The sequence below is a fragment of the Alternaria triticimaculans genome (assembly GCF_023758025.1).
Source record: "Alternaria triticimaculans strain BMP 0046 chromosome Unknown scaffold_9, whole genome shotgun sequence".
NCBI classification, from domain to species: Eukaryota; Fungi; Ascomycota; class Dothideomycetes; order Pleosporales; family Pleosporaceae; genus Alternaria; species Alternaria triticimaculans.
In genome coordinates, this window is record NW_026055966.1 from 927453 (window position 1) to 950091 (window position 22639).

The 22639-nt window shown below is 54.6% G+C and overlaps 6 protein-coding genes across 6 annotated transcripts; 4 read left to right on the forward strand and 2 right to left on the reverse strand.

Annotated features, from left to right (window-relative positions):
• Window positions 1–237: 237 nt before the first annotated feature.
• On the forward strand, window positions 238–1896 carry J4E78_006743 (uncharacterized protein; the record flags this gene model as incomplete). Its single annotated transcript, XM_049367353.1, has 3 exons — window positions 238–607; window positions 655–1490; window positions 1540–1896. 3 exons carry the CDS (start codon window positions 238–240, stop codon window positions 1894–1896), a joined length of 1563 nt encoding a protein of 520 aa, XP_049221100.1.
• A 2088-nt stretch (window positions 1897–3984) lies between these two features.
• On the forward strand, window positions 3985–7458 carry J4E78_006744 (uncharacterized protein; the record flags this gene model as incomplete). Its single annotated transcript, XM_049367354.1, has 2 exons — window positions 3985–4238; window positions 4287–7458. The coding sequence occupies 2 exons, from the start codon at window positions 3985–3987 to the stop codon at window positions 7456–7458; spliced, it is 3426 nt and encodes a 1141-aa protein (XP_049221101.1).
• A 1078-nt stretch (window positions 7459–8536) lies between these two features.
• PAB1_2 (Protein phosphatase PP2A regulatory subunit B) lies at window positions 8537–10853 on the forward strand (the record flags this gene model as incomplete). Its single annotated transcript, XM_049367355.1, has 2 exons — window positions 8537–10674; window positions 10724–10853. 2 exons carry the CDS (start codon window positions 8537–8539, stop codon window positions 10851–10853), a joined length of 2268 nt encoding a protein of 755 aa, XP_049221102.1.
• Window positions 10854–11683: 830 nt separating this feature from the next.
• On the reverse strand, window positions 11684–12885 carry J4E78_006746 (uncharacterized protein; the record flags this gene model as incomplete). The annotated part of the gene is made up of 4 exons (XM_049367356.1): window positions 11684–11826; window positions 11879–12587; window positions 12636–12708; window positions 12761–12885. 4 exons carry the CDS (start codon window positions 12883–12885, stop codon window positions 11684–11686), a joined length of 1050 nt encoding a protein of 349 aa, XP_049221103.1.
• Window positions 12886–13550: 665 nt separating this feature from the next.
• J4E78_006747 (uncharacterized protein) lies at window positions 13551–15538 on the reverse strand (the record flags this gene model as incomplete). The annotated part of the gene is made up of 5 exons (XM_049367357.1): window positions 13551–14107; window positions 14165–14353; window positions 14403–15105; window positions 15160–15269; window positions 15325–15538. The coding sequence occupies 5 exons, from the start codon at window positions 15536–15538 to the stop codon at window positions 13551–13553; spliced, it is 1773 nt and encodes a 590-aa protein (XP_049221104.1).
• Window positions 15539–20389: 4851 nt separating this feature from the next.
• Window positions 20390–22320, forward strand: J4E78_006748 (uncharacterized protein; the record flags this gene model as incomplete). Its single annotated transcript, XM_049367358.1, has 3 exons — window positions 20390–20512; window positions 20562–20601; window positions 20768–22320. 3 exons carry the CDS (start codon window positions 20390–20392, stop codon window positions 22318–22320), a joined length of 1716 nt encoding a protein of 571 aa, XP_049221105.1.
• Between the last annotated feature and the right edge of the window lie 319 nt (window positions 22321–22639).

Here is a 22639-nt window from a genome sequence, read left to right on the forward strand (position 1 = left end):
ATGTCGGAAGATCGCACCTGGCACATCGATGTTGATGAGGACCTCCAGCCACGCAGCCACAGCTTCAAGCCACTCATTACCAGCAATGACGTCGCCCAAGATGTGGATGCTGGAACCCTGCTTGTCGCGTGTGTCTCCTGAGATCTGTTGAAATGTCGACACAACTACGTCTTCGCGTCTCCGTGTATTACGCCGCGATCCGATCCCCCCGGTCATTGCATCATCCCCGAGCCGACAATGAGGCACCGACTGTCGGCGCTGGCCTCGCTCCCACGCGCCTCAACCTTCCCGACCGCTCGATGCGCGCCACTGTTCACACGCAACTCTCCACGCATATCAATACAGCTTAGGGCATCCTCCCAGCTCAGATGCTATGCGACCAAGCCCAGAGGCCTGGACAAGGAGACTGACAAGTATGGAGACTACAGCAACTCCAATGCGCGGCCTGCTGCAGACCTCAATGAAAACATCACACAGGAAGAGAAGGACCACTTCGCAAAGAAACTGAAGGAAGACAAGGGCAAGCAAATACGAACACCATGGCACAGGGAAGGAAGCGACCTGCCGCCTGTCGCGCGACAGAGGAGCGCTGGAGCCATGACCAAGGGTATGCCTCTCTTATTGTATGAGGACTTCGTCACTAACAAGAGATAGGCAAACTTCTCACTACCCCGTCGCGGATGCTTAAGATCATCCTGCCACTCACGACGAGCGACATGAACACCGATCGCAAAGACGTGGAACCGCTAGCACTCCTCGTCCACCCACAGCAACCCATCTCCTACCTCGAACGCCTGATACAAGCCGAGCTACCCACAATTAAGGACAAGGAGGGTCGTGATCGTCAGCCGAATGTCTACTTTCGCGCCGAGGACTCAATGCAGCACGACGCAGAGCCGGAGGAAGTGGAAAGCACACCAGTCAGTAACGAAAGCGAGAGTCTCAGCGAGAAAGACGGCGAGGAGGACTTTGAACAGGTCGACGAGATCCGTATCGATGGAAAGGTTCAGAAGACAGGGAAGCTCAACAGCCAAGATCGGAAGACACCTGAGCAAGCTGAGCAGCTGCGAGGTGGGCCTGGTAAGGGAGGCGTTGAGTCTTACTCCGGGCAAGGCCAGGAAGCACCGGCAGACAAGCAAGGCGAGCGTAAATTTGTGCGATGGTCCTCGTCCACCGAGATTGGCGACTTCATTCGCGATGCTGCTCGAGGGCAGGAATTCGCCATTGAGATTGAAGGTGCACCAGAGGAGATTCGGGTGGGTGTGCCCAGCTTCAATGACAGGACCTACTATCTGCGAATGCGTCTGCGCAAGACGTCTAAGAAGATCAGCGAGATGGCGAGTGTGAAGAAGGAGTGCGACGACCTGGCGCAGGCGGCGGCAAAGAACGTTGCAAGGGCTGGTTTCGTCGGCATCGCTGGATGGTGGTGCGTTGTGTACTACCTCACCTTCCAGACAGAGCTGGGCTGGGATGTCATGGAACCCGTCACGGTAAGTTTGGTCACAACTTGAATCTGGGATTATCTGACATTTTGAACAGTACCTTGTCGGTCTCTCCACCCTTATTGGAGGTTACGTATGGTTCCTCTACCACAACCGCGAAGTCAGCTACCGGTCTGCCATGAACTTCACTGTATCCCGCCGACAGCAGAAGTTGTACGCGCAACATAATTTCGATTTGCGCAAGTGGGAAGTCCTGATTGAAGATGGAAATGCGCTTCGCAAGGAGATCAAGGCTGTTGCCAACGAGTACGATGTTGAGTGGGACGAACTGCAAGAAGAGAAGGACGAGAAAGTCCAGGAAGCACTCAAGAAGGACCGCAAGAAGAAGGAGGAAAAGAAGAAGTCCAAGGACGACGAGGATGACCCGGCACCGGAATCGAAGAAGGACGACTAAGACAAGTGAGCGGTAGATCATTGCACCAGCTCATACATGTTTTGCAGGTTGAGCACTTGAGCGAGGCGTTCATGGGCATTTTCGGTAGACAGCGCTTGCAGCATGGTACATATTGCTGCCACATGTGGTCCTGCACCACATATACATATTTGCCATTGAGCGTCACTTCTGATCATCTGATGGCGCGCCGGCTGATTTAATATGATAAAGCATCATCAGCCGGGTTTGCAGGCGGAGAACGCCCTGCTGTCATCTATAACGTGGTACTGTGCCGCCACTATACATGACCGCGTCTGGGGCTAACGCGCTGTCAGACCTGGGTCTGGGAATGCACGATTGCCGAAAACCGTACTACTGCCATCAGCATGCAAGCAATCGCTTCCTCTCGCGGCCACCTGTGTGCCTTTTGTCTCAGACCTCAGACCATGATAGGATTGCAACACAACCACCAACTCGTAAAGGAATGCGTATCATCATGTATAATCGGTAGCAATGGCCACGTATGCGACATTCGAGACGAATGTTGTGTTGCGTTATAATTGGACTTGTTGCCTCCTCGGCCAGCGAAAAGCAACTCGGCACCAAGACACTTCGAGATGGCGGTGCATGGTGGTGTAGAGATTTAGGGCCCGGGTTGGGGTGGGCCGTTGCGCGTGTTGGAGTGGGCCCACAGCGACTATTTATATCGCCCCGTGTGGGGATTTCTTCTTGGATACCAAGACGAACACCCCAACGGTCGCATGTCGGACAGGACGATAAACGTGTCACGAGGATGCCCGAATTTCGCCCGGAATACATCGGCGGTTTGCAGCACACCTGGGATTGATAGTGCTTGTTCCGAGAGGTGCTAGATGGGCGCAGAGATGGCCTGAGGATGGCGACCGTGTGGTGCCTGTTCTTTACTTAGCCGCCGACGTCTGGTCGCGGGCAGGGATGGTGCATAAGGTGCATGTGGGCGTATGCATGAGGCGGCGCCCATTCGCTGGACAAGCAAAAGTCAAGCCTCGCTACCTGGCCAAACCTCCGTCGTCGACGCTGCATCGAGTCTAGACGTGCAAGCCGCGTGCCCGACATGATCGACGTCTGCTTGCCCGGCGTCGAATTGGCCGCCTTCCCTTCCATCCTCATCGTTGACCGACACACAGCATGACCCAGCATCCTTGCGCGCCTCGGCCTCTGCGTTCGCGTGCTAGGTGACAACGTCGAGAGTGGTGCAGCGACCAACGCCGCCCCATCGCGTCTCCGCTGCTGGATTCGCCCGTACCACTTGGGAGCCGCCAGCCCTAATTGACATCAAAGTTGATAGTGGCAGCCATGGAGCACGCCTACAGTCCCGCGCCGCCGTCGCCCCGACTGCCTCCACCACCGCCCTCACCGCATCCCGCCCACCTCCAGGCTCCGCAGATATCTCCCCGGCGCTTCGCTGTGCAACCTCCCCTCCTCAACACCACCCTCGCCCCGCCCCATCACTCCCCCCACGCGTACCTGCATGGCTCGTCGTCTACGCCGGGGACTTCCTCATCTCTGAGCCTGCCCTTCACGCCTTCCCCGACACCCTCGTCGTATGCGCCTTCCCCCAGCGCCGCTGCTTCTCCCATGGCCATGAGGGGCTCGGGTCCAGCCGTGCCATACAATCCCCAGCAATGGACGCGGGGAGGGAACGTCAGCGGGCAGCATGTCCAGCATAGCCAGACGTCGGTCCCTACGAGGCTCCAGGATGTGACGGGCATGGAAGGTATATATCACTTCCTACTTCCTCCTCCTCTCATATCATACGTAGTAGATTGGATAGACTTCCTTTTCGTCTTCGCAAAGCATCAATGCCTGTGTGCCGAAGCCTTAATTGCGCAAACCTCCCACGCATGATAAGATGTGATGCTAATGGCAACAGCGTCGATGCCCTCCCCACCGCCTCCGTACTCCCCCGGCCAGAATCCGAACGTATCACAGTCCCTGAGCAGCCATAGCAATACCTCGTCGCCTCAGATGTCGGCCGGCGCGTTTCCTCATCCCCCACCTCCCCCACCGCCGAGTAGCACCCCTTCCTCGGCGCGACCAATATCTGGGTACCATAGCCGACCCGGATCTATGGTCATACCCTCTAGCGCGACGAGCATAACATCAAATCCGCTATTCCCTCCTCCACCGCCCAGAAACGGGCCCGGACGGTCAGCATCGCGCGACAAGTTGGCTTCCAAGTTTAGTCTGTCGTCGTTTAGGAATCGGAACAATGACCATAGTCCTGCCCCGAGCAACATCGACTCGCTCCATATCAGCACTTCCGATGCGATCCAGCGGGCACCAGCTTCTCCTGGGCTGGTCGCACAGAGGGCGACTTCCAAGTATGTCAGTGTACACTGTAGCACGACTCGATACTGACTTCGGTACAGTTACATTGCGAACACGTTAGAACGGCGGTACAGCCCCGACACACAGTCGCCTATCCGGGCACCAACCTCTCGCAGAGCTGCGTCTGCTGGTGTGCCAGGTTACGAGACCCGGACACCTATTGACGAGTCGCCCATAGTCCCACCAGGAGGGAGCTGGAGTCGAAATGCCCCATTACCCCCGCCTCCGCCGGGCCCGCCGCCCAGCAGCTCAAGATCGCAAAGTATGGGCCCCGGAACAGAACCGCCAGCAAATCGAGCACCTACGTTACCCTCCGCGCCTCCAACAAGGAGACCGGGGCAAACAACACTAACGCCGATCCCACCTACACCTCAGGGCTGGCAGGACGAGCAGGCGAACGTGCGATCGAGGTCTCCAGCAGCACACGGTCTACACATCGATACAAGTCCTCGCGCTGTTCATTTGTCAGATCCTGCGCCAACGTCAGAAAGCGGAAGCGTTTCGATATCTTCAGGGCCAACAACGATCACATCGGGTTCCGGCAGCACTCTCTACCGCGCAAACAAACGGGAGACGAGTACCAGAGGCATCCGTGAGCGAAGGAGCGAGAGTCGTGCTGCTCGAGAGCTACGGATCGAGCCCAGCAACAACCCTTGGGCGCAAGATTTGGAAGCAGAGTCAGCAAAGCCTGCCAATCTCGACTTGGGAACGCCTGAAGGAGGCTTGACCCGTCGTGGTGCCATCACCAAAGGTACACCGAGGAGTGGTGGCGCCCTACGATCGCCCAGGAGCGGACACCTCTTTGAAGACCCTGGGTCGTCCCATTCCACGCCTCGGATGGACGTGAACGGAAAGGCGGCATCTTTGTCCGTCGCAACGCCACCTTTCTCGCCAGGTATGGAACATCTCAGTCGTTCAGCACAAAAAGCACCCGTCTCCATTCCCTCGAAAGCGCTACCCACTCCACCGTTGCGTATCTATGGTGATGATGGAGAAGCGGATCTGACGCGACACTCAGAAGCTGCAAACGAATCGGCTACGCAAACACCCAACACGTCGAAAATGGGTGTACAAAGCTCAACGCTGAGCACCCCGAAGCCAGCAAACGTCCACGCTTTTGCGACTGCCTCTATGGAGCGACATCGACAGTTCATTGAAAAAGAGATGGCTGCGGAAACGGACCAAGACAGGCTGGAGTTGTTTGCCGAGTTCATTGTCACTGAGTCGCGACTCCGCCGTGATCGGTACTCCGGAGCTTTCGACGCAATGGCCGGAGACATTATGGATCTGACAAGAGACTTATGGCGCTCGTACGGCAATTCTGGACGCAGATCAGCTACACCTAACACTCAGGCCACGCCTGTAGGTCATAGTAGCAGGAGATCTCAAGGTTCTGTAGCCGGTGAATCCCCGGATACACGCTTCTCCTCGATGCCGACGACAGCTGCTAGCCCGGCATCCTCCATTGGCAACTTCACTCCACATACCGAACCGGCCTCTCCTTCGAGCGCATCTAGCCAGAAAGCTCGGGATGCTTCGTGGGCGAACAACTATCACCCCTCGCTCTCGCCCATCCCAAGTATGGCTATGAGTACCATTCCTGATGAGCAAGATTCGCGAGGACGCTCAGCAAGTCGCTGGTGGGAGAGCGATGGCGGCTCATCTGGCGTAGGAGGTGGCAGAAGGGTGGAGCGGAGTAAGCGGGAATCCAAATACATGAGCTTGTTACCGAAGGAGGCCCGCGAGAACCAACAGTGGGCGGGTGAAGACCTGTCTACTCCAAGGCAACGAGGCGAATCCAGCAGTCGACCAGCTTACGGAGCCAATGAATACCCACCCGAGAAGGTCGGACTACACGAAGACAGTCTACAGCCATCGCAGCAGCAGCCTTACGGCTACTATCCCAGATCTGCTACGGCAACGCCGGACCCACATAAGCTGGATGTATCGCGACTAGTCACTCTCCCGCCATCGTACCCACGTCATCACCCCGCAGTCAACAATAGCCATCCCGATTTGGCAACTATCCGGACTAGCCTCAGAACTCTATCTGAGCTCGACGACGTAAAGAGTACGAAGGCGAAGTTCAAGACGAAGATTGAAGCACGAAAAGAGCAAGAAAATGCATCGCTGTCTGACAGAAGAGCTCAACTGCGATACAACATCCAGGACAATGTTCGGAATGGTGTCATGTCGTTTGCGGAGGCGGCGAAAGCAGAAGCGGACTTTGAAGCGCGAGAGCATCAAAGAGCTCAGGACGTAGTTCAGTGGGTGTTCGACAGCTTTCAGGCTGAAGTTGCCAACCCACTGCACGCCATGTTCTGCGAGCGCATCACCAAAGCCACGGCATCGATGGAGCACCTTAAAGGACGTTTGAGCAGCGAGGCGCAAGAGCCCAATCCAAACCAGATGCAGGAAGAGGGCGATGAGAAACCAGAACTCTTGGAGATGCTTACCCTGCACAAATGGCTCTTTGAGGCCCGGGAGCAGCTGCACAAGGAGATGTTCGACTTGGAAGACGAGCGCAACGATCTTTACAGAGACATTATTGTCCTGCCGTACGTCCAGACCAAGAACGAGCAGAAGGTCAAGGAAGCTACGACCTTCTTCCAGCGCGATGGCCAGGATCGCAAAGTCACCTTCGAGAAGGAGACACTGAAGCGCTACGAAGACCTGATGAACGTCATCGAGCAGAACGTGACTCGAGGTGTCGAAGCGCAGTTGTCAGCTTTCTGGGACATTGCGCCTGGACTACTGGAAATCGTGCAGCAGGTACCCCGCAATCTGCATGGTTTCGGAGTTCTGGTCCCGCCGCAAGAGTACGCGGAAACACCAGCATACCACGACTACCCTCTGCAGTATCTCTACACTTTGTTGGCACACGCCGGTCGCTCGGCGTACCAATTCATCGAGTCGCAGATCAACCTGCTCTGCCTACTGCACGAGGTCAAGACTGGAGTCATGACCGCGAACTCCCGACTTCTCGAAACTCAACGACTATTAGAGGGCGAAGATCTGACGAGCGTAAACCGAGAGATGAAAGCCATCAGAGCAGACGAGGAGCGGCGACTGACGGACGACCTCAAAGAAAAGGTTGGTCTCGTCGAAAGCCAGTGGAACGAGGCACTTGGGCAGGGTCTCGAAGACTGCAAAGCACGCGTAGAAGACCACCTGACCGAGCAAGGAGGGTGGGATGATACTCTCAAGGAGTAGTTCAAGTATTTGTTGATGACGATGACGTGGTCGGCATTTTTAGCATTTTCGCACCGTATCGATACCCGTTTGAATATCTACCCAAAATACCATCTCGTAGGTTGTCGTACTTGACATGGATACGCCTTGGATGCATGATTGCGCTTGTCTCCGAAGACGGTTGTCTAGCTTGCAGTGCTTGTGCATGTATGTCGTGCGTCGTCTTACAGAGATGCACCTTACCCCAGGATAGCTGGTCAGCGGCCAAAGCTGGCTTCGATGCGCACTTGATAATCTTGCTTTGTTCTGTTTCTCAAGTATTGATCAAATTAGTACAGTCCTGCACAGTACTTACAAAAATATATGATCGCAACTGTACAATCTTTTGTATTCCAATCCTGCTCATACGCCTACTCGCGTATCTGACATGTGATACGCACAAGGTCAGGGTCCAGTATCGCGGCGGCTGTTACGCTTGTCTGCTCTTTCACAAACAAGAACACTGTAGTGAAGCCACTGCCCCCGGTCCTGTCGGCCGACTGCCTTCCTATTTGCTCACCCATCGCCATTGTCTGCCTGCCCAGGGCTCTTTCATTCACCGCCCTGGTTGCGCCGTCTATAAGAAGCTAGCGCGGCGCCCGGACCACCCAAAAAATCACACACCTGCGCATAAAGACTGGCAACCTCGTCGTGTCCCTCCCCCCCCAAACGCTTAACCACCCCCAACTACACCCACAGCTCTCCAAGCCCTCGGTTCCCAGTGGACCGTTCATAACAGAAAAAGAAACAAAAAAATACAGAAAACAACAAGAAAAGCCCGTCCGACGACCACCGCCAACCCTTCGTCTCCCACTGTCGCTTGCACCCGACAGACGTCTTACTTGGTCTCACCTTTTTCGCACGAAGAAGCAACCAGCGCGCCCGCACAGCCCGCGCTCCCGGTCCCATACGCCGACTCTGTTACCCCGCACATCTGCTGTTGCAACTTAGGTGAGTGCTGAAACTTTTTGCGAAGCGAGCGCACTGGCACATGTCGACGCTGCTCGTGCCCGCAATATTAGGACCCCTCCGCTAACCCGCGACCCCGCAGATATACATCATGTCTGACGTCGCCAACTCTACCTCGCCCGTCCAGGACGGTGCTGCCGCCAACGGCGCTCAGGTCGACACCAACGTCGCTGCCGCCCAGGGCGAAGCCCCCACCCCCACCACCGCTGCCCCCGCGAACAACCAGAACTCGGCGTCGCTCTATGTTGGCGAGCTCGACCCCTCCGTCACCGAGGCCATGCTCTTCGAGCTGTTCTCGTCGATTGGCCAGGTCGCGTCTATCCGTGTCTGCCGTGACGCCGTTACCCGTCGCTCGCTCGGTTACGCCTATGTTAACTACAACAGCTCTGAGGATGGCGAGAAGGCCCTCGAAGAGCTGAACTACACCGTCATCAAGGGCAAGCCTTGCCGCATCATGTGGTCCCAGCGTGACCCCGCTCTGCGCAAGACCGGCCAGGGCAACGTCTTCATCAAGAACCTCGACCATGCCATCGACAACAAGGCTCTCCACGACACCTTCGCCGCCTTCGGTAACATCCTCAGCTGCAAGGTCGCTCAGGACGAGCTCGGCAACTCCAAGGGCTACGGATTCGTCCACTACGAGACCGCCGAGGCTGCCAACAACGCTATCAAGCACGTCAACGGCATGTTGCTCAACGAGAAGAAGGTCTTCGTCGGCCACCACATCCCCAAGAAGGAGCGCATGAGCAAGTTCGAGGAGATGAAGGCCAACTTCACCAACATCTACGTCAAGAACATCGACCTCGATGTCTCTGACGAGGACTTCCGTGAGCTCTTCGAGAAGCACGGTGACATCACCTCTGCATCCATCGCGCGCGATGACCAGGGCAAGAGCCGCGGGTTCGGCTTCGTCAACTACATCAAGCACGAGGCCGCCTCTGACGCCGTCGAGAAGCTCAACGACGTTGACTTCCGTGGCCAGAAGCTCTACGTCGGCCGTGCCCAGAAGAAGCACGAGCGTGAGGAGGAGCTCCGCAAGCAGTACGAGGCCGCTCGTCTCGAGAAGCAGTCCAAGTACCAGGGTGTCAACCTCTACATCAAGAACCTCAACGACGACGTTGACGACGAGAAGCTGCGCGACATGTTCACTCCTTTCGGTACCATCACCTCCGCCAAGGTCATGCGCGATGCCATGCCCGCTGAGCGCGCCGAGAGCCCATCCGACGAGAAGAAGGACGAGGCCAAGGAGGAGCCCAAGGAGGCTGAGAAGACTGAGGAGTCCAAGGATGAGTCCAAGGCTGACTCTTCTGACGAGAAGAAGGACGAGAACGCCAGCGGCGAGAAGGTCACCATCAAGGGTGAGAAGAAGATCCTTGGTAAGAGCAAGGGCTTCGGTTTCGTCTGCTTCAGCAACCCCGACGAGGCCACCAAGGCTGTCACCGAGATGAACCAGAAGATGATTGAGGGCAAGCCTCTCTACGTCGCTCTTGCCCAGCGCAAGGATGTCCGCAAGAACCAGCTCGAGGCCACCATCCAGGCCCGCAACCAGCTCCGCATGCAGCAACAACAGCAGCAGCAGTTCGGTGGTATCCCTCAGATGTTCATCGCACCTGGCCAGCAGCCTATGATGTTCCCCGCTGGTGGCCGTGGTCAGATGCCCTTCCCCGCCGGTATGCCCGGCCAGCAAGGTGGTCGTGGCGCTGGTTTCCCTGGCGGCATGCCCGGTCAGCAAGGCGGTCGTGGTGGTCCCAACGGCCAGCAGATGCCTCCCATGTACATGCCCCCCGGCATGGCTCCCGGTGCCTTCCCTCCTGCGTACATGAACCAGCAATACATGCAGCTTGCTCAGGCTGCTCAGCAGGCTATGGGCGGACGCGGCGGTCGTGGCGGCCCCATGGCTCCTATGCCTGGTATGCCTCAGGTCCCGATGGCTGGTGTTCCCGGCATGCGCGGTGGTCAGGGTGCCTTCCCTCCTCAGGGTGGTCGCGGCGGCATGCCCCAGGGCGGCCGATCCGGTCAGTCCCCCATGCCCGGTTACCCCCAGGGCGGCCGTGGCGGTCCCGCCGGTGCTGGCGTCGACATGGGTGCTCTGAGCGGCGCTCCTCCTGGTCAGCAGAAGCAGATGCTCGGTGAGGCTCTCTACCCCAAGATCGCTGAGATGCAGCCCGAGCTCGCCGGCAAGATCACCGGTATGCTCCTCGAGATGGACAACAGCGAGTTGATCACCCTGTAAGTTTCCCACTTTCCGTCGCACTATTTTCCGTACTGACTATCCTAGCACTTCTGATGAGTCTGCTCTCCGCGCCAAGGTCGACGAGGCCATGAGCGTTTACGACGAATACGTCAAGAACAAAGAGGGTGAGCCTGAGAAGGAAGCCCCCAAGGAGGAGACCAAGGAAGATGCTTAGATCTCTTTCTAGTTGCCACTGAGTAGGATTCGGTTCGCGATTCTCTCGAACGGCAACAAGTTACGATGGTCGCATGATCTTTCTGAACGGCGAACGGCGCACGGGTAACGGTTTTCATTCACGACACGGGACGGCTTTCATGACCCATGCACCCAAAAAGTTTTCACGATTCGATGTCCTCTTCTCAGTTACCTACTACGATACCTCTTTCCCCGGTGACTGACTCCTTCACTGGAACGTCGGACACCTACAGCACCCAAACTCGCAACTCCAGAGTTTGGTTTTCCCCTCTTGTTTTTTCTTTGTTCCCCGCTTTGTGCATGTTATCATAGACGGCGCCCCGTCTCGAAACGTCATGATATGGGTATGTGTGGATGGATTTTCTTTGCGCAAACAGTATGATACCTCACGAGCAGCTTTACGATATCAAGCTGGCTCTCAATGTTCGGGTTTTCGGCGTCTCGATAATTCATGGTAGATGTGGATAGGATTACGGGTTTGAAGCATCTAGTCCGTACTGGATAGCTTTGCTGGGGAGAGATGAGCAGATAAGATCTTAGGCATGTAGTCGATACTCCTAATAGATCTTACAATATTCACGACTGGCTCTTGATGTGATGACTCCCAATCTGTCTGCTTGGGTGCTGGTGTCCCTAAGGTATCACACGCGCATGACAGAACGAAAATGAAGAAATGTCGAGATTGGTATCGTCATTCAATAATACTGCGTCGATGTCGTAAACTCGAGTCTTGACCAGCAAGGTATCTGCTTATATGCCCGTGATAGCCCAATTATACGCCATCCCACGTTCCAAGCTATCCACAGACGCCTATTTCTTGTAGTTCTTGTGCGCATCGATAACCTTTTGGACCTCGCCTTCCGAGCCGAGGAAGATACCTGATCGGTCGTGGATGTGTTCGGGAACGACTTCAAGCATACGGTCCATCTTGCTGTTTACGGCCAAACCGCCAGCTATACCATTGTCAGTACTCGTGCATCAAAGTCAGTGTAGGACATAACATACCATTCTCAAACACCATAGCCATTGGCGCACACTCATAAAGAATCCTCAACTTGCCCTTTGGCGTCTTCTTATCCGCGGGGTACGCAAAGATACCACCATAAAGCAGCGTGCGATACGCATCCGCCACCATGGAACCAATGTACCTCGCACTGTACGGCTTCTGTCCCTCAGCGGGGTTCTTCAAACTCTCACACCACTGCTTAACAGGCTCTTCCCAGTACATGCTGTTACCCTCGTTGACCGAGTAAATGCTCCTCGTCTTGGGGACGCGCATATCGGGATGTGTGAGGATGAACTCGCCAAACGCGTTGTCGAGCGTAAAGCCATTGACGTTTCCGCCCTTCATTGTAAGCACCAACTGTGCGGACGCGCCGTACATGGTGAAGCCCGAGGCCACCATCTCGGTGCCGGGTAGAAGCATTTCCTCTTTTGTGCCCTTGGCGCCCTCGGGCAGTTTGTAGACGGCGAAGATGGTGCCGACAGCGACTCCGGCGTCGAGGTTGGAGGATCCGTCGATGGGGTCGCAGGCTACGGCGTAGCGCGCGTTGGGGTGCTCGTTGAAGACGATGGCTTCTTCTTGCTCTTCTGAGATGAGGAGGCGCACGCGGCCAGAGGAGCGCATGGCGGAGATGAAGAGCTCATCGCCGATTACGTCGAGTTTCTTTTGGTCGTCGCCGGTTGTGTTGGATGTGCCTTGGAGGCCGGTGAGCTGGGGGTGTTAGTTGCGGATGCGTCAAATCTTGGATGAGATGCATACGTTGATCAGTGTTGCTCTCCGGATGTAGTAGGCAATGCTCTTGAAAGCGAATTGCAGTGCGTGGCATAATAGTCTGGTAGGACTAATTAGTTCTCTGTTCCGAGTGCTTTGATTTTGGTACTTACGTGAAGTCTCCTGTTGCCTCCGCGTACTTGGTCTGCTCTTCAGTGAGGAATCGCGTAAGGGTAATGATGTCGGTGTTGATCTTCTCCTGCGCAACTGGGCCTCCCTCGTTACCGTTGGAAGCCATGGTGTAAACTTTTGATACAATTCAATCTACAAGGTGTGAAAGTAGAAGAGTTAACGACGCGACAAGGCAAGTTGGTATCAGCGGTGGAAGGGAAGATGGGAAAGCAGTCTGGGGAATGGGGAAATTTGGAGAGAGGGATGGTGAAAAAGCTATCAAGCTCAAAGTTCAGCGAAAAGCGGAGCTGGCTATCGTTATGAAGTCAGGGTGGGTAGAGTCGGGCAGGCGGACCACACTTCTGTGGCATTTGTTTGGCAGGCCGCTGGGAAGCTATAGCCCTCGGCAACTGGCCGGACGTCACTGGCAGCTCACGATGCTTCAGCCGGGGCGGCGGTCAGCGCGTGTCACTGCGCCAGTTTCTCCGGAGCAAGCCCGAATTTCGTGGAAAAATTCCCGAGCGCGATGCTCGACATGGTTCTGGCCCGCGAGCTGAGGAGGGCATCCAGAGTGTTGCGGGAATTGACGCGCTTTGTTGCGGGAGCGCGTGGGTGGCAGGCTATGATGCAGGTGCGGAGACGGAAAAGTGGAGGGGCACGAGGGGTTGGCGGGGCGCGACTGAAGCGCTGACGTTTGCCCGACTTCTTCCGGACCGCGGACGTAGAGGCATCACCATCACGCTCGTGCTATATACTCCCGTGCTTCTGAAGACTATTCGTGGTTTAATTGCGCTATGCTGCGTTTTCCTCTCTGGGTTTCCGCGTCTGGAGAGAAACCGCGACTTTTTCAGTCAACAATTTACTCGTGTTCGGCGCAAGCAGCGACAACAATATGCCCAGTCCAGTAAAAGCTAAAGACACCAGATAAACAGTCTTGAAAGCTTGTGACAGGCCCGAATGATAGGCCGATACCGCAACTGCTCTAATCTCAGGGGTTAGTCCGTTTACCATGGACCATGCCGCAGGCGTTCCCAACGACAAGGCTGAGAGGATCGAAGCAGTGCTGTCTTTAGGCAAGCCAGCGCTCAGCACGGCGGGTACTACTGCAGCAGGCACCGTTGTCGAACGCCTATTCGCCAGGACGACGTTGTAGACTGCTTGACATGTACCCGCGACAGCGGTGCGTACTGATGCAGCAGCACCGCCAGCAGCGCCAATCTCTCGTTGATCAGTTATGGTGAGAATGGCGTTTCCAAGCGCGATGTCCGCGACGTATCCCATCATCATGGCGGAAAAGAAGATTAACGCAGACGATTGGGCTTGGTTGCTTGGGTTTGCTGTTGACACGGCTGTTGTCTCCGTTAGTACATGATATAGTGTAGATGCAGCGATAAAGTCAGACTTACACGCAAGGAGCCCTCCACCTATAGCCATAGCCACGGTAATCTGCCAATTCTGATAACCGATCGGTCCAGCCAGGCATCCTCCCACGAAACCGCCTATCAGGATGCCCAAATTGGCTAACGAGGAAAGGAACGCGGCATGCATAAGGTCGCCGTTGGCGTAGAAATTCTGTGTAATCTGAGGCCAGATGACTGCAGAAGATTAGCGGCTTCCTAGCAGGACTCAAGGATAGACACTTACTTGCACCGGCATAGTATACTCCAGCCCCAATACCCGTGAGTATTGCCGATACGACCCACGGGCGATGGCGAAAGAGACTCATAGGAACCAAAGGCTCCTTAAGATCCATGAAGAGTTCCCAGCATACAAAAGCAACAAGACAGGCGAAGCCGATGAGGATGAAGGACAGCACCTCCGCCGACGTCCAGCTATACTTGGTGCCGCCCCACGAAAGACCAAGCAAGAACATAGTAAGGCCAGCGGCATAAAGCAACGTGCCAACGTAGTCGAACTTCTTCACGAAATCCATCTTCTTCTCCCGCTGACCATGCTTTTGGTGGAAGTTGGGCGGATGGTAAAAGATGCAGTAGCAGATCAAAGACGCTCCGTTGACGGCAGTGAGTAGGAAGTAAACAGCGCGCCAACCGACTCGAGTCGCAACTAGACTCTGTGCAACGACGGGGGCGAAACCCTGCCCAGGTAGATTCCAGACGTTGATTGCGCCAATCATGAGGTATCGGTACTTGGATGGGATAAGTTCGCCAATGGTGTAGTAGCAGGATAGTTGCGTCGCAGCGGCGAGGGCCTTGATCATGGATCCAACGATCAACATGTTGACGTTAATGGCGAGAGCACTGATGAGCGTGCCAATCATGGCGAGGAATGCGCCCACGATGAAGAAATAACGACGACCGAAGATATCGCTTAGTCTTCCTATGATGGTCTGGTCAGAGTCAGTGATGAACGAGTGGAAGTCAAGATTCGTCATTGTACGTACCATACCTACGGACAGTCCAACTGGATGCACAAGTGCGACCCATTGGATATTGGGATCTGGTCCAATGTCCGCATTGATGGTACCCAGAATAGGTGCAGCATAGGCAAAGCCTGTATTGTCATGATTAGGCATCCTCTCGGGTGATTTACCAAGTAGCGGACTTACCAGCATTGCCAGCCCAAGCACCAAAGCCCACGGCGCAACATGTACCAAGGAAGAAGGAACTGAGATAGTACCCCTTCGGCAGATTCTCCACATCGCCAGCGAAGCCATCGGCGTCAGTCTGGATCTTGTCTTCGTCCTTCATGTTTTTGAGAGGTATGCTCGAAATGTCCTCAATCGTAGAGATATCGGGAGTTGACTTATCGGTTGCGGCCATTCTGATAACTGTTGTTGCCCCAGTTGTTGTTGAACCGGACATATGTCGGAAGTGGATACAGCATTGATAGCAATACTTATGGTGTGGGATAAGACTTGATTCATACGCGAATCACACAGTCCCGTCCTTCCCGACTTTGTGGCTGCGAATGTCGCGATCTGTGTTGAGAATTACGGGAGTGGATACATTTCTCCGAAGCCACCGTTTTCAGCTCAGCACACGCCATGAGATTCGTAGAGTCTGATGGTTTGAGAACACGACTCTGCTACGTGACTGTGATCAGGGTACATAGACAAGCATTGCGGGGTATCGCCGCGCGAATGGTAGTTCTCACGCCGCCACGTAGTTCGGTGGTGAGTCTCGCCGTTCATGATGCGATATGCAATGTCAGTGTGGTAGCGTGTGAAAGCGGGCGCTAATGCAAGGTCATGCTAGCGGCACCATGTCGTTTGCGGTCATAGCGATTTCGCGGGAGCCGATATGCGACCGTATACTTTCGATTGGATGAGACGAATGCGGATATCGTTGTTCAAACGATGTCGGTCGTGCCGCAATTCCGCGTAATCGACTTGCATGACACTGCATTGAGGAGTTCGTGTCGATCCGAGCGTGCGTCGTTGAAGTGGACATGTATCTGGGCAGTCATTCAATGCTGAGTTCAAGACAGCTCAGAGTCACTCCAATATTGATCGTGGCCTGACGTTGTCCTCGAAATTTACGCCTCCCAGCTGTGCACAGAATGGTAAATCGTCAGCGAAGTCCCATCAAACCAGGATGGGATGCACAGACGGCTATTCAAGAAGTCGACGAAGCGACTCCCTTGTTTCCTGAACTGACATCAACATACGAGGTGAGCTTCTCTCATCCCAAAATTACCTTTTTTGTTAGCTAAGTTTTTGTAGGCAGTCAATGGCGCTTCGCAGGATCCTGAGCGAGGAGATGGGTCCGCGAAAGACCACTCAACGCCGAAACGATCGCTGGTGACAACCATTTCTATCTTGTTGATCGGTGGGTGCCTTTACTCTGTCGACACAGCCCTCCGCTGATCGTAGCAGGTGTCTTCATCTCCCAAGCGGACACATCGCTAGTGTTAGCCACGTATGGCAAGATCTCGTCCGAATTTCATGACCTCGAGAGCGGCTCTTGGCTCCTGTCAAGCTACATGCTGGCCATGTGTATATCGCAACCACTCTTCGGAAAGCTGAGCGACATCTTTGGGCGAAAGTCGTGTTTGCAGGTGGCCTATGTCCTCTTCGCGATCGGAACGCTCGGTTCGGGACTGGGCCGGTCAATGGCTCAGATCATCGCTGCTCGTACAATTCAGGGTGCTGGGGGCGCTGGTATGGTGTGCATGGTGTCGATCTTGTTGACTGATCTGCTGCCCTTCAATGAAGTCGCGCTATACCGAAGCTATGTCAATGTGGTGCAGACAGTAGGAAGAAGCTGTGGCGGTGTAATTGGGGGGTTTCTTGCTTCCACGATTGGCTGGCGTTGGTGAGTGCTTAGATGGCAGTTCCTCCGCTACGCACACAAGTTACTGACGGATGCCGCAGGGCCTTCTTGGCACAAGTTCCTCCAGTCATTCTCTCGATTGTCTTGGTCCAATGGAAGTTGGACGTTCCACAAAAGACTTTCAAATCTGGGCACTGCGAATCCATTCGCGACAAGTTACTACGTATCGACTTCATCGGAGCGGTGTGCATGAGTATAACGATCTTCACTGCGCTATTTTTGCTGGACACTGGCGGCCAGAAATACGATTGGAACCACCCCGTCATCGTCACATTCGCCTGCGTTGCTGTTGTCAGCGCTGGAACGTTTGTCGTATACGAGCGGTTCTTCGCAAAAGAGCCGATCTTTCCAGTCCAGCTACTCACCCGCTACGTGGTTGGCACGTCTTATGGGATCCTTCTCTTGCAAAACTTTTCTCAGACCGCAGTAAGACAAAGCGATTGTAGCTTAAAGATGAAGGGCTAACGTAGTGGCAAGCTGATGTTCATCATCCCAGTTTACTTCCAGGTCACCAACAATGCATCGACTGGCGAAGCCGGAGCCTACCTCATACCCTCTGTGGTTGGCAACACAATCGGGGGTCTCTTGACGGGAGCATGGATCAAGCGGTATGGTCCTTCGTTCACGTATCTGGGATGTCGAGCTAACAAAAATCAGGACCGGAAGTTACAAAGCTCCTACCATACTCGCGAGTGCCAGCTCAGCGTTGTCTTTTATTCTCTTGCTCCTATTCTGGCGTGGGCATACCACAGTCTGGGGATCGCTCCTGATGTTCCCCGCCGGCTTTGCAACAGGCATGGCGCATTCGACCGTCTTCGTTGGATTGACATCCGCAGTGGCGGAGGACGAGGTAGCTATTGCTGGCTCTGGATTGTACCTGAGTGGTAACGTGGGGGGCGTTACAGGCGTCAGCGGGGCTGCTGCAGCCTTTCAAATCGTCTTGCAGATGGGCCTGAAACATGCCCTTGAGGGAAGAAATGACGCATCGGAGATAGTCGAGAAGGCAACATCAGATATCGCCTACATTCAGCATGTGGGTGATGGTCTTCGCGAGCTGCTGATGCCGGCATATATACACGCCACGCAGCATGTGTTCGGTAAGTAAAGAAAGTTCGAGGCCTGACTTTTCTAACTTGTGGCAGTGCTTGGGCTAGTCGCCTCCGTCATCGCATTTTCCATCGCACTTATCACGAAGGAGAGAAACCTATTGAGAGCAAACTCGGCCGAGTAGACAATGTATCCTGATCTGCCTTCTCTACGCGTGGGGGCGGAAAGTTCAGATGGCGCAAGGTGTATGATGTCGACCCTGCACAGCCTCTAGCTGGAAGGCGCAGCCGGGACAAATAGCTCGAGCTGCTATTGGCGATCGATAGACATCGTTTGTAGTGCAATGAAGCCCTAGATTAGCTGCATCGCTAACCAAGTTTTCGGACGCATACGTGTTCAAGGCGTCGTCGGAATGCAGTCCAAATACGGGAATGTGTCCACCATTTCGGGCCCGACTGTCCAGTATTTCAGCTGCCGCACGTGGCTTTCAAAATCCGGGTTGAGCTGCAGCTCACTGTTCGATGCGACAACGAGGATACTGGATATGTCATGGGGCCAATGGACTGATAGCGAGTTGCCTGTGATTTCCCGTAGTTTGGAGAACTCCCGCCCCTCAGACAAATCCATGTACTGGAGTATGCGCCTCCGTGCTTCAGGCCTTCAAATGTATGGTCAGCAAAGATACTCGACCTTGGATGTTAGCTTACCAAACGATTGTATCGACCCAAATCGGATGAGGTATGGTCAACTGGGCTTCTACTGGCCTCAAAAAGTCCGGCATAGTTTCGTAATTGCGCTTCGTGGGGGATATGAGCCAGCGTAGCAACAGGCTCATATAATACAAACACGCAACCCTTTCGGCTGAGCCTTTGACTGCCATACTTATCTTACCGTGCTGACCTAGAGCATCCGAAATCGGATTCTGCGAATTGCGGGTAGCAGGGTTGAGCAATGACCGAACGCTAGGGAAAGACTTTTCTGGAAGCTGGCCAGAAGATTGCACGTGCTGACAGCTGGTAACGATGATCTTGAGCAATACAGAATCGAGCCGACAGGTGGCGGATGCGTGAAGCGGCAGTCGCTCCCACGGCGGAGGCTGTGAAGCTGTGCCAACCACGTCTAACAACGGAAGCTCTGATGCGAAAGGCCAATCCCCTGGGATGCCGACACCGTCCTGGGCTGCATTCGCACCAAATAGTGACAATGAGTATGTATTGTTCGCGTCTGGTTCCAGGTCTAAGAATTTAGCTATTATCTGATCAGTGCACCATGGCAAGACTTACTCGAAGTGCCATCCCACATATTGAAAAGAGACTCGTCCGCACTGATAGGCAGCTCTAGGCTCAGCCCAGTATCTGCATCTCTCAAAAGCACACCCTTAGTCGAAGTTGGGCCGTAATCTGAAGCATCGATAGTCGCTGAGCCATCGCTCCGGCCAGCAGATAGTGAATGCGATGCGAAGTTCAACGTTGTACCGGCCCCAATACTAGTCGGAGGAGATATTGAGGTTTGCGACAAGTCGAGCCCGGCCTCAGCGAAGGACGGATCTGGGACTGCTCCAGTTGATGGTGAGGATGCATCTCTATCGAATGGTGAGACTGTGTGGTGATCGACCATCTGAAGGGACACTCGCGCCGAATTGATGATCTCTCGAAGGCATGTTTCATTGTTCTGCAGCTGTTTGACGAGGCCTTCCGAGCGCGTAAGGCGCCGCTTCAGATCAGCGACCTCTTCTTCTAGCTCTGCTATACGCGACTTCTTCCGCGCTCTCGCAGCTCTTTGGTTAAGTCTGTCGAATGTCCTCTTTCGGTACAATTGTTCGGTACTCATATTTGCCACTGTCCTGTCCATGGCTGCGTGTCTCGTCGGTGACGAACTTTCCACATGGAGAAGCCATGAGAGGAGCGCGCCGGCATTTTCGGCGACTTACTAGGAATCGCCGCGAGAGGATTGGCGTTTGCGGCTTGCTGCGTCGTAGCCGGGCACGCAATGCGGAGACGATAGCACGAGGGAGACATTTCCCGCGATGGCTGGTGCCAGGTGTGGGGTGAGGCTCGTGCTCGAGGTTTAGCGTCGCACTACGTGACAATGCATCGACCCATGAACTCCACCCGCTTCCTGCACTCACGCGTCACGGCGCCGGCCTCGTCTTCAAGTCCAGTAACGACGCGTGAACATCGACCATGAACATGGCTCTGTTCGAACGCGGGGAGAGCGCGTTCAACCGCATAATGCCTTATAAGGGCACCATTCACCCAGTCCAGTCGTCAGCTTCGACAACGGCCTGTCACCATGAAGTTCCTCAAGCTGTTCCATTATGCAGTGCTTCCTTCGGCACTGCACTGTGCAGCAGCGAAGCAGCCGAACATTCTCTTCATCTTGACAGACGATCAAGATTGGCATATGAAGTCACTGGTTCGTACATCTCGCGCTGCATCAAATGACATTGACTCACCAAGAACAGGAGCACATGCCTTTCTTGCAAAAGTATCTACTCCATGAAGGTACATTGTATGCGAACCATTTCTGTACGGTTGCGCTATGTTGCCCGTCCCGCGTAAACCTCTGGACCGGAAGAGCTGCCCACAACACGAATGTGACTGACGTCTTTGCACCCTACGGTTAGCAGACATCTCCGCGTATACTGTCAACCTCATTAACGCGTCTCAGGTGGCTACCCAAAGGTCGTCCGCGAAGGTATCAACGATGACTACCTCCCAGTGTGGATGCAGAACGCTGGCTACAACACCTACTATTCTGGCAAGCTCTGGAACCACCACTCTGTTGACAACTACAATGCACCCTACGCCGGCGGGTACAACGGTTCCGACTTCATCCTCGACCCCTATACGTACGAATACTACAACGCGCACATGAGTCGCAACGGTGGGCCACCCATAAGCTACAAAGGTCAATACTCGCCTGATGTGACTGCAGAGAAGGCGTATGACTTTCTCGAGGAAGCAACGCAACACCTTGAGCCTTGGTTCCTTACCATTGCACCTATCGCGCCTCATAGCAACGTGAAGCTCGTGCCCGCCGAGGAGTATAGCGCGGATTTGCCTCAATACGCCGAGCGACACGCTCATCTCTTCACCGAGTACAAGATCCCTCGCGACGCCAACTTCAATCCCGAGAAGCAGGGTGGCACAGGATGGGTCAAGAGACTTCCGCTTCTCAACGACACAGTCATCGAATACAACGACGAGTTCCAACGTTCTCGCCTTCGCGCCCTTCAGTCGGTAGACGAAATGGTGGAGCAACTAGTAAAGACTCTCGAGCACAAGGGCCTTCTCGAAGACACATATATCATCTACACCACTGACAATGGGTACCACCTAAGTCAGCATCGCCTTCATGCCGGCAAGGAGTGTGGCTACGAGACTGACATCCACATTCCTCTCATCGTGCGTGGACCTGGTGTAATGAAGGGCCACACCACCGATATTGTCAGCTCGCACACCGATCTCGCTCCTACCATCATGAAGCTCGCCGGTCAGAGTCTGCGCGAAGACTTCGATGGCTCCGTCATGCCTCTGTCACAAGAAGACACCCTTCTTGCCGAATCTGCAGAACGTCAAGAACACATCAACATCGAGTACTGGGGCCGAGCCATCCCCGAAGGCATATGGGGCCACTACGACAACCCGGTGAAAGAGAATCATCCGCCCGACCAAAACTGGGGTGGCTACCTCCACTCTATCCGTAACAACACCTACAAAGGCCTTCGCCTCATCGGTGAAGACTATAACATCTACTACTCCGTCTTCTGTACAGGCGACAAGGAGTACTACGACATGCGCTTCGACCCAGGCCAGCTCGAGAACTACTTCGACGGCGAAGACGCGGACCTCATAGCGAAACGTGACACCTACCGTATCGCAGGTCGCTCGTTCACCGCCATCATCGACCGCATCGACGCGTTGATGATGGTCCTCAAATCATGCAAGGGCGAAGCGTGCAGAGATCCCTGGGGCGTGCTACACGGTAGTGACAACAGGGTCAAATCACTCAAACAAGCACTATCGCATCGCTATGATGCTTTCTACGCAGCGCAACCCAAGGTCCAATTTGAGGACTGTGCGTTGGGCTATATCCGTGAGGTGGAGGGCCCGCAGCATGCGAATGTGTGGGATAGTTGGGATGGTGAAGAGGGGTCTGAGCTGAAGGCGCGCAGGAAGCCGAGTTTTGTGTATCAGGGGAATCCGCATTTGCTCACCTGATGTTGATAATGAAGTTGTCTTCGGGTATAGTCTAGAGTTCGTCAGTAGGTCTTTAATTAAGCAACCGTTGATGCGAAACGCAATGTATGCCTCAAGAGCCGAGCGTTTTGTGAGATGTACATCCCAAGCCCCACGTAGGAGGACTAAGTTTACCTACTACGGCGACTTGTTCCACGCCAGGCCGAGTTTCGAAGTAGGGGGTTACCGGCTACGACCCTTTCTTCAAGCTACCCAGAGAAGACCACAGAAAGGCATGTAAAAGGCAGGATAATGTATGAAGTAAAGAATTTTTGTTCAGACTGTCATTGAAGTACATCTA